At 56.3% G+C, this 10573-nt stretch overlaps 1 protein-coding gene across 2 annotated transcripts; it reads left to right on the top strand.

Moving 5' to 3' along the window:
• Positions 1–414: 414 nt before the first annotated feature.
• Edn2 (endothelin 2) lies at positions 415–5634 on the top strand. Of its 2 annotated transcripts, XM_027936923.2 has the most exons (5): positions 415–478; positions 790–946; positions 2466–2588; positions 3464–3562; positions 5062–5634. In XM_027936923.2, exons 1-5 carry the CDS (start codon positions 415–417, stop codon positions 5153–5155), a joined length of 537 nt encoding a protein of 178 aa, XP_027792724.1. In that variant the 3' UTR covers positions 5156–5634. The 2 variants fall into 2 exon arrangements, with proteins under 2 accessions (XP_027792724.1, XP_027792725.1); XM_027936924.2 differs by lacking the exon at positions 3464–3562.
• The last annotated feature ends 4939 nt before the right edge of the window (positions 5635–10573 follow it).

Genomic DNA, 10573 nt, shown 5'->3' with positions numbered 1-10573 from the left:
CCCCCCCCCAAACTCTGAGCTCAGGGCAAGGGCTGTGGAGGCCCACAGGAGGGTGGGGAAGGAGCGTGGGTCACTTTGAGGGTGACTTGAGGAGGCCCAGTAGGACTGAAGGGGCCCTTGGGGGCTGCAGGAGAGCCCTAGGCCCAGAGGTGCTACGGGAGCAGAACCTTCCACCTCCCTCCCCCCACGCCACTGAGGCTAGGGCGGGCCAGGCACCCGGGGGAGGAGGCGCGTCCCTGGCTCTCAGCCCAAGGTGAGGCGGGGCTGGACAGCAGGGGCGGGGCGCTGTGCCTGGTATTATAAGAGGCAACCAGGGCACCAAGGCAATGAGCTACCAGCTCGGCTTAGCAGCAGGACTCTGGCAACAGACGTTCCCGCTCCGGTGCAGCCCAGCCTGTGCACTGTACCGCTGCTATGGCCTCTGTGCCCACCACCTGGTGCTCCGTTGCTCTAGCCCTGCTTGTGGCCCTGCACGAAGGTGAGCCTCCCTGGCCTCGCCTGCTGCTGCAGCCCTGGGCCTGCCCGTCCGCGTCTCTCCCAGAGCTGCTGTACCCCCAGGCCAACGGGGGGCATGCAGGCGGGAGCTGTGGTGGGGTGCTCTGCAGGTGCAGAGCGCTGCAGGCGTGGGGCAGCTGCTGGGGCTTCCCCGGGCTGGCCAGGAGCTCCCGAGCAGTCAGAGTGCCAACTTCCTCAATTGTGCAAGAGGAGGAGCCTGGCGGGTCCCCCTATCCCAAGCCGTGCCAGCGCCCTGACCACCTCTCCGCCTCTCTCTCCCTCCTGTGCGTTCAGGGAAGGGCCAGGCTGCTGCCACTCAGGAGCAGCCCGCGCTCTCGCCCCATGCCCAAGGCGCCCACCTGCGGTTCCGCCGCTGCTCCTGCAGCTCCTGGCTTGACAAGGAGTGCGTCTACTTCTGCCACCTGGACATCATCTGGGTGAACACTCCCGGGTGAGTATCCATGGAGATCCAGGTGGGGGCTACCAAGGGGCAGGGGGGCAGGGCAAGGATACCGGCATGCCAGGGGACATTTGACACAGTCCAGCTCTCCCCGGGGCCTCCAGATAGAGGCATTGGGCTAATGTCAGTACGACCAGTTATTGTTTCATCTCCCATGTGGGAGTCTCCAGAGACAGGTAGAGGGCTATCTCCTGTGAATATTCACAACCGCCTGGTAAGAAGCTGTTGGCTCCATTTTCCAAATCAGAATAGTGAGCCTCAGAGAAGTTAGGTGACTTCCCCAAGATCACACAGGAAGGAGTTGGTGATAGACCCCATCCCTAGTCTGTGGATACCAGAGCACATATCTACTCAATCAAGTTGCCTCTGCAAAGAATACAATTAGTGACCCATGTTTTGATTGTGCCAGGCCCTATGCCAAGCACCGCATGTGCAGTTTCATCTCATGGGTCCCCTGGCCACCCCATGAGGCACTATTTTTGTCCCCAAATGACAGATGAGCAACCTGCCCTCTGTTCCCTGGCTGAGCCGCAGTGGGAGCCGGGTGCTGTCTGTTCTGCCTGCTCTGCCTGCGCCCGCGCTGCCCCCAGGCCACTGCATACCTCAAGTTGAAGTTTCTGTGTGTGTTTGTGTTTTTTTTTTTTTTTTCTGCCCCAAATTGCATAAGGCAAGAGAGGCCCAGCACGTAAGTGTGTGTGGAGCTAATCCGCATCCAAACACTTGCTCAGGGCGGGAACCCTGCCAGGCCCTGCGCACTGGGTCCACCTGGAGTCATTACAGCTCTAACCACCAGCTAAAATTAGCTGTCACCCAAAGGTGCTGGTCCGACCAGACTTGGGGCCCCTGCCCTGCCCTGACCACCCCAGTCAGGCTGAATCTGCAGTCAGCCCCACCTGAACACACACACACACACACACACACACACACACACACACCTTGCTGTAAGTTAAAGCTCTAAAGCGTATTTGTCACTCCTCCCAGCAAGTGGTGCTGGGTGGGAGCAGCTTAGCCCGAGCCTGCAGCCTGCGTGTTTACGTCTATGAAATGGAGGCTCCTCCTTTCCTTCAGGACTAGCTGGAGCCTTTTTGCACAGGGGACCTGACTCCATTGGCTGGAGTTCCTGTCTGGGAAGGGAGAAGGGCTGGGAGGACTCCCCAGTTCCTGCCTTTAGGGGGGGACCCTAGACTCCAGCCACTTCCTCCCTGTGCTGGGAGCCCTCACTGAGCCCAGCTGAGCCAGGGCCCAGATGCCCAGAGAAGGGATGGGTCTTGTCCAGGGCTACCTAGCACTTGTAGAGGAGCCTGTGACTTTAGTGGTGGGCCTTCTTGCGGTCAGGGGATGGTCACTTCTCATTGCCATTCTGGTGGCAAGATTGACGGTTCCAGTGTACAGTGTGGACAGTTGCAGCTCACCAATGGCTGTGGTTGATCTAATCCTCTCTCTCTCTCCCTCTCTCTCTCTCTCTCTCTCCCTGCCCCACACCATTACCTTGTTGGCTGCCCGCCCACAGACAGACAGCTCCTTACGGCCTGGGAAACCCGCCAAGGCGCCGGCGCCGCTCCCTGCCAAGGCGCTGTGAGTGCTCCAGCACCAAGGACTCTGCCTGTGCCACCTTCTGCCATCAGACACCCTGGTAGGTGGGCGCCGGGCCTGCAGAGGTAGGGATGGCTGCTGGCCTGAACCTGCCCTGGCAGCAGAGTGTCCAGGAGGCCAGCAGAGGGGCTAGCAGGGGTCAAGCAAGTGGCCCTGGGTGCATGGGCAATGCCCCTTCCTGCAGGCAGAGTGCAGCTCTGGGGGCTTCTGAGAACACTCAGGTCCTCATTCCTGCCTGGGCAGAAGGAATGCTCCCCAGTGATGGCTGAGGGAGCTCAGGCCCAAAGAGAGGTCAGGACTTGTGTCAGGCCTACAAGGGATCAAGCTCCCCTGGGCCTTAGAGGCCAGCCTGAGTCCTGGAGGCCTTCAGAGCTTCCTCAGAGGAAAAATAGCATCTGGAGTTGAGAAGCCAAGACACATCCCAGTGTCACAGAGTTGCTGGGCTTGAAAGGGGGGTTTTCCAAGGCTTCTGATTGTCCCCGGCCTCAGTTTTCTCATCTGTAAAAGGATTGGGAGATTTTGTTCCCTTACTTAGACCATGTGGGACAGCAGGAACTGGCTTTCAAAATCCCAAGCTCCGGTTCCCAGGATGGTTTACAAGAAAGTCCTCCTCTGAGGCTCAAGCTGGGGCGGAGTTTCCTCAAGCTGCCTCAGTTTCCCCTAAAGCTGCAGGTGGCCAGATTCTGGGAAGAGCAGCCACACAGCTGCCTCTTTTTTGAGACCAAGAATATGTTCCCGGTAGCTCGGTTTTCCTCAGTCCCCACCCTGCCTGGGAAAGGCAGGATGCCAGGTGCACAGAGTGGAAATGGATCTGCTCCTGAGGGCGGGTGGGGTGGGGGCTGGGCTGGGCCTGCAGCCAGGTGGCTTTGGGGCCCTGGATAGCCCCTCACTGGGGCCTTATTGCTCTCTATTCAGGGCTGAAGCCGGGTCAGTCCTAAGCAGCCAGTCCCCTGCAGATGTGTTCCAGACTAGAAAGACATGGGCCAAGGAAGGAGAGCTCCTCCAGAGACTAAGGTAAGCGCATCGCCCTAGTCGAACATGCCCTGGAGGCCTTTCCCATCTCCCTTCTCCACATGAGGCGTGAGTGTTCATTGTCCAGCCAAGAGAACAGAGACTCAGAGAGGGAAAGCCACTTGCCCAAAGTCACACAGTGGCATCTGGCTGACTCCAGAGTTTACACGCTCAACCACTGTTTTTTGTTACCCCTGGGCCTTACTTGCAGTGTTTTAGAGGGTTTAAGGGCTCATGACTGGGAAGGATCATAGTTTGTTCATTCAGGCTATCTCCATCAATCATCTCCCACAACCTAAGACTTGGAGGGGGCCCACTGCCCGGCCTGCTGTCTCTTCCCTGTCCAGTCTGCACCTCTTCCCCTCTGGCCTTACTGTGGCTCAGCTCCAGGCTTTGTGCAGAAGGTGCTTATGAGTATTTGTCCACCAGTCTGCCTTAAGAACAGAAACCTCACTCCTGCCCGTGCATCAGAGTGACCGGAGCAACTGCTGGAACAGGGACCCCCTGATTTGAACCCCAACCCTACCACAAACACATTGTGACCTCAGGCTTGGCCCACCACTTCTCTGTGTTTCAGATCCTTAGTTTTGAAACCAGGGAAATGGCCATCCATTCCACAGGATTGTTGTAGGGCTGGGTGCATGAAGTTGAGCCCAGGGGAACTCTGCAGGTCTTCACCACTTCCCGTCTCTGCCACTTAGGGCTCCTGAGGGCTGAACAGTGCTGGGGTCCAGCATAGCCCCACAGGGATTCCCATCCTATGGGAGGAAGAGGAAGACAAATAAGAGAAAAGGCAGGATGGTGGGGTGGGCAAGAGCAGGCACTGACCCCCACACTGTCTAAAGATGAAAAAAAAATTAGAATAAGACTTTGCAAGTCCACAGCACTTCACAGTGTGCAGAGAGCTTGCTGTGCCCATGAAGCACCCATCCTCAGGGCAGTTCAGGCCTGTTTTTAGCCATAGGCTGAGAAAGAGTCTCAGAGAGGTTGTGGCCCTCGCCCACATTCCCATACCTTGAGGCCAGCCTCCAACGCCCAGGCTGAGACTCACTGGGCCAGGAAGTGGATGCTTCAACATTGCTAGGGTCTCAGCCAGGTTCAAAGGGCGACTGAAGCCATATTTGTCTGGTCTGGACCATCTCGAACAGGACCCTGAAGAATGGGTAGAATTTGTGCAGTTTGGAAGAGGAAGATAGACAGTGAGCAAGGTGTGGAAGAGGGAGGGCAGATTGTGGGAAATTCCAGGGCTACTCCTGGCCGGCTGGCCATTCTGACAGCATTGAACACCAACTTTATCAAAGACCCCCATCAGCAAAGAAGCTTCTAGGCCCCTGTGTGACCTGTCTTAATGTGTAGGCCTTGCTTTCGGGCTTTGGTCACCCTCTGAGCCCAAGGCAGCCATCACCCAGGATCTGGGCAAGGGCTCTCATCCTCCATTGCCCCTGCTTCCTGAGACAGTCCGTGTCCCCTGAGATGCTAAGTTGATCCTTCTTGATTTCCAGGGACATCTCTGCTGCCAAGATCCGCTCTGCCAGGCGACAGCGGGAGGCAACAAGGGAGCCCAAGCCGGCCCACTCCAGGTGGAGGAAGAGATAGCACTGCAGGCTGGGAAATGCTGAGAAGAAAGCCCATGTGGACACGGGAGGAGAGGGCAGCTCATGGAGACCCTCCACCTGTTTCCTGGGCCAGGGCCTTGGCCCCGGCCAGCTGGACCCATTTGCTGGGGCTGGCATAGGTGCTGGCCTCCCCACATGTGCGGGAGGCTTCCTCAGGACAGCCTGGTGCCCTCATGCTGCACAGCCCTCGGCCCCCAGATGGCAGGGCAGTCTGCTGGCGATGGCTGCTGGCCCCCAGGCCTGCTGAAAGTGACTGAGGGAGGCCGAGTGAACCTGGAGGTCGTGTCCCGAGGAACTTCCTGTTTGCTGGGCTACAATCCAGGAGGGACCTTGCAGTGTGGCAGGCTCACACCTAAGGCAGTCGTGGAGGCTGCGTGGGTCCCCCCAGGAGCTGGAATCCTGACCAGCCCCATCTGTCCTCTCTGGCTCCCCCTTCCCAGAGGCCGGGTCCCCCTCATGCCCTTGGGACACTGCTGGTGAGAGCCTGTTCTGCTTCATCCCTCTGTATATAACTTATTTACTCTAAGGACTTTGAGAATCCCAGTTATTTATTTTAATGTATTTTTTTTTTAGATCCTCAATTATTTACCCGAGAACTTGTGTTTGTAATAAACAATGAAATGATATTCTGATATTTTGTTTTGGCTGAGCCGAGGTAGAAGGCTTCTCTTAGGAAGGGGCTACTTGGAAGTCAGGGGACCCAGGAGCAGAGAAAGGGAGCACCAGGTCCTGGCCCTTCTCTGGCTGCTAGTCTGCCCTCTCAGATCTATCATGTACCGACACAGCCATTTGCCGCTGTGATCAGGATTCTGGGACCTACATTCCCACCAGAACAGAAACCAATGGCCAGGACTTCCTCCAAGAGCATGTTTAGAAGATGCCAAGACTTTGAGGGTATGGAGACCGGCTTCTGCTCCAGCTGCCCTGTCTTGCCAGGGTGACCACAAGGCCCAGAGCCAATCTGTCCTGTGAGGGATGGAGCCAGGTGGCTGTGCACAGCCCTGGTGGTCAGTGATGGGCGCCGTGGTGGAACCGTAGCCTGGCCCTGGCTGTGCCCTTTGCCTTGGGCCTTGGCAGGGCCCTACTAGAGTTTGATGTTGTCTGACTGAAGAAGCCTCAGGCTCTAGCATTGGGCTCACCAGTCCTGCTACAGCCCAAGAAGCTGCCCACCCGGATCCCAGAGACAGCCTGCAGCCAGGGCCCTCCTGCTGGCAGCTGCTAGACCCACGGCCTCCATCTCTACAGACTCTCAAGCAAGCCCTGCCCTTTTCCTGAGGCTCACCTATACTGCGAGTGACAGCCTGTGACCTGAGCCTACTCTGGGGACAAATTAATGGACTAAGCAATAATTATTTATATATTTCTCTAACACTGCCTTATCCAGAAAACGAATCCTGATCTCCTCGTGGAAGAATAACATGCTGATGCGTATTGAGCTACTACTACTTTATCCAGATTAACACATTCTATCCTCACCACAATCCTGTGATGCAAGTACTTTCATGATTCTCCTTTTTACAGATGAGGAAAATGATATAAGAGAAGGCAAGGGACTTTCCTTGAGTCACACAGCAAGTAAATACGGGGCATCAGGATGAGAGCCCTGGTTTTCTGCATCAGAGTCTATATTATACATGTGCATAATAAATATTTATTGATTGAATTCATGGATCACCAGTGTGACCTTGAACGAAGCTCTTTCTGCGCCTTAGCTATTTTTTCTAACTCAGAAGATGGGAAGCAATAGTCCTCAACTCACAAGGCTGGTACAATCACCAGACAGGCAAACTGCGGGGCCAGGCTGAGCCCAGGGCCCGAGGAGCAGAGGCTGCTTGTCAGGCTGCCAATGTGATTATGTAACATGTGGGACGGGGACTGAGCCAGAGGACCTGCAGAGAGGGAGAGACTGGGGCTGGCTAGAGTGGAGATGGGGGCAGGGGGCAGAGAAAGGATTCTGCACAAAGGGACACACCTGTCACTTCAAAACCTGAGCAGGACTCACAGGGGAAGGGGAGGGATTACAGGAAGGGGAAGAGGGACAGTGAGCAGGGACCTATCGGGGAGGTCCCTCTGCCAGGCCACAGATGGCTGGATCAGGCAAGGGGAGAACAGCAAAGATGAAGCCACAGGAGTCTTGAAGTTCAAGTGAAGGAGCTGGATTTTCTCCTGTGGGCTGTGGGAGACATGAAATCGGAAGAATGGTTCAGAGCTGGGCTTTGGAAATTTGCCCTCAGAGGGCTGGTCACGGCTGAGACTGACGGAGGTGACAGGTGGCAGGAAAGCAAAGGCACCCACCCCTGACAGGTTGGCGGTGCCTCCTGGCTGGAGAGGCCTGGTGGGAGGGGGCGGGGTCAGCCTCTTACTGCCCACTGCAACCCAGGGTCAGAGCCCCTCTCACATGGCCATGAGCCTGAGGCCAGGGGACCCTCACTTTCTAGCATCCCATCAAAATGATCCTGAAAGCACAGCTATCGGCCAGAACTCGCCAGCTGTTTGGGGCTCAGCAGAGGCGTGGGGAGCCCTGGTTGAAGGTATGCTGGAGGCCTGGGGAGGCAGGAGCTCACTGCCCTTGGCACCAGCCCCAGGGCCCTGTTCAGGGTTCAGAGATCAGTGATCCAAAATGACTGAGCAGCGGAGATGATTAGAGGGAAGAGGGGAGGCAGGAGGCAGGGACAGGCTGGGATGACGCTCAGCCCGTCAGATCCTTGGTCCCTAGAAGTGGGGCCTTTGGCTGGGGCCCTGTACTTCAGCATCTGTCTCGCCCCGCCTCTCTCCACAGGACAAGAACTTTGCAGAGCCAGGGATCACGCGTGCCGAAAGTCTGTGCCTGCTTCTAGATCACACGCTAGGTAGCCGGGACCCCGACGTGAGGAACAGTGGGGTTACAGTCTGGGGGAAATGGAAAAATGTGAGAAGCAGCTGCCAGGTCAAAGGCAGCTCTGGTAAGGGTGGAGTCTCCATTTTAGGAAGTTTGCATTTTGTGGAACAAAAATCTCTCCCCTTTTAGGTGGGTGCAGTGTTTCAAGCCTATAATCCCTCTATTCAGGAGCCCAAGGCAGGGGGATTGCAAGTGTGAGGCCAGACTGGACAACTTAGGGAGACCCTATGTCAAATCAAAAATAAAGAGCTGGGAGTGTCACTCCATGGTAAAGCGCCCCCGGGGTTCAATCCCCAGTACTAGGAGGAAAAAATTTCTCCCGATAGGTATTTACTGAAAACGTCTCCCGCGTTTTCAGTAAATACCTATCGAGTTTTTTTTTTTTTTTCAAGGTTTTCTGAGTCAAAATCATGTTCCTTCAAATAGAGCCCCAGGCAGAGATAACAGAGAAGGGGCGCGGGATGACTCCGATTTATCGGGGTTACATTGCAGGAGAAGACGCCTATCCAGACCCAGAGAGGCCGAGGCCGAGCCCCAGGCTGCCTCTGCCTCCCTTCATCGGGAAAGAGCCCCAGAGAATTCTTCATCTCCCCTTCTCTCTCTCTCTTTCTCTTTTTCTTTCTCTGAAAATAGAGTCCAGGGTCAGTTCAGATAAGTCATTTGCTATCAAGGCAATAAATTCCTGAACCGTGGCCATCCATTCATTCAACAGAGATAAATAATTGCCTCTGGGGAGACTCTGTGAGCAAGACAGACACAGCCCCTGCATCACAGGCCCAGAGAAGGGCCATTCAAAAAAAAAAAAAAAAAAACACTGGTGGATATTAAGATTAAAAATAGGAGCTCCCATTTATTATGGGCTTAGCGTCGCTCTCCCCTATTAACTCCTGGTTCCTCGTGCAACCTCATTCACAGAGCTCTGGCATTGGGAAGTCAGGGTGGGCACCCATAGTCCCAACTGCTCAGGAGGCTGAAGCAGTAGGATTCCTTGAGCTCAGGAGCTGGGGACCCGCCCAGGCCACACAGACCCTTTCTCAAAACAAGCAAACAAAAAGGTGATAGAAAAGATAACCAAGACACAGAGAGGTTCTGTCACTCGCTCAAAACCACACAGCTAGTGTGTGGCTCAGTGGAGCTTTAGACTCCAGGTAAGTTCTCCCACCTCTCCAACAGGGAACCACTACACTAAGATGGACTCCCTGGGGAAGGGGACTCCAAGTGGCTTTCTGGAGAAGGTGACATGTGAACCAAGTTTTAAGAGACTCAGTTGAGTGAGGGGGCCTGGGAAAGGTGGGAGAGTCAGGCAGGAACAGATGGTACACTCCTGAGCACCACACCAAGCCCTGGCACCAGCATGAGGGGCTGGTGCTCCAGGCAAGGGTCACCTACAGTAACTGCCACCCCTCCACAGCCTTGGAGTCAGTCTCCCAGGGGAGACCGGAATCGCCTGCCGCTAGTGCTTCACACCTGTGGACGCCATGCTGCTGCCCTTGAGGTCTCCCCAGTGGGCAGGGATGGCAGGCAGGAACAAATGAAAGGGACAGGGGTAGAAAATGCCTTGAGTTGTCCTTGAAGCTGGTGGCAAGGCAGCTGAAGGACAGGCAGGGCTACCACATGCTGGGAGGGGGACAGGGCATCACAGCTGGGGAAGTGGTGCCAGGCACGTCGGCCAGACCCCGGAAGAGTCCAGAGAGAGGCAGCCAGCCTGAGCAGCAGGGGCCAGGCTGGGAGCAGCCTCCGATGCCAGGACTTTGATCTTGAGTGATGGGGAGCTAGCGAAGGTTACCGAGCAGGGGAGGCCAGGACCGGAGTGCCTCCAGCTGCTGCCTTTCCATTGGCCCTTCCCTGGCCGTGCTTTCTGCTCGCCCGGCCCCTCCTCTCCAGGGAGGGCAGAGTGTGGGGCTCGCCTTGGCCTGCCAGGGATCCCAGCCAAGAGCCCTCAGCAGCTCAGAAGGGGGCCGTGTGCGGGCCCGCCAGGAGCCCTGGAAGAGGAATGCAGCCTAATTAATTCTCTGAAGCTCCCAGGGCCTCGCCTTGTGTGAGCAGCTGCCAGGGCAGGCCTGCCAGGGCGCCACCGGGCCAGGCTGTCGATCACTGGGTGCTGCAGGCAGCCAGGCGGACTGCAGGCCACAGGTTGGGGAACAGGGACTGGGGGGCCAGCCCCTGGTATCCAGGATCACACAGGTCCTCCGTCCCCTTTACGGCCAATAAAGAGCCATGGTAGCAGTGATAGCCCACAGCCCTTGAGACCCCGCGGCACACTTGGTACCCATGAGTACGCCTTCCTCACTGCTCATCGGATCCTTACAAGGGCAGTGAGATGAGTACTGTTACTATCCCCATTTTGCAGAGGGGAAAAATGAGGGTCAGAATCATGCAATCAGCAAGCAAAAGCAGGGAAGCTGGGATTGGACCCAGGCAGTCTGGGTGCCCAGAGTATTCCTCATAACCACCATCCTGGGAAGGCTCAGCAATGGAAATCAGGTCCATAGAGGTGGGATACCTTTCCAAGGACAGACT

Source organism: Marmota flaviventris, chromosome 10 (assembly GCF_047511675.1).
Source record: "Marmota flaviventris isolate mMarFla1 chromosome 10, mMarFla1.hap1, whole genome shotgun sequence".
Taxonomy (NCBI): Eukaryota; Metazoa; Chordata; class Mammalia; order Rodentia; family Sciuridae; genus Marmota; species Marmota flaviventris.
Note: the sequence above shows the minus strand (reverse complement) of the source record. Positions and strands in the feature narration are given on the sequence as shown.

Coding starts and splice junctions, on each gene's coding strand:
- Edn2 (XM_027936923.2), top strand. CDS start 415: ATGGCCTCTGTGCCCACCACCTGGTGCTCCGTTGCTCTAGCCCTGCTT. Junction 2,589..3,463: donor TTCTGCCATCAGACACCCTG/GTAGGTGGGCGC, acceptor CTCTCTATTCAG/GGCTGAAGCCGGGTCAGTCC. Junction 3,563..5,061: donor GAGCTCCTCCAGAGACTAAG/GTAAGCGCATCG, acceptor CTTGATTTCCAG/GGACATCTCTGCTGCCAAGA.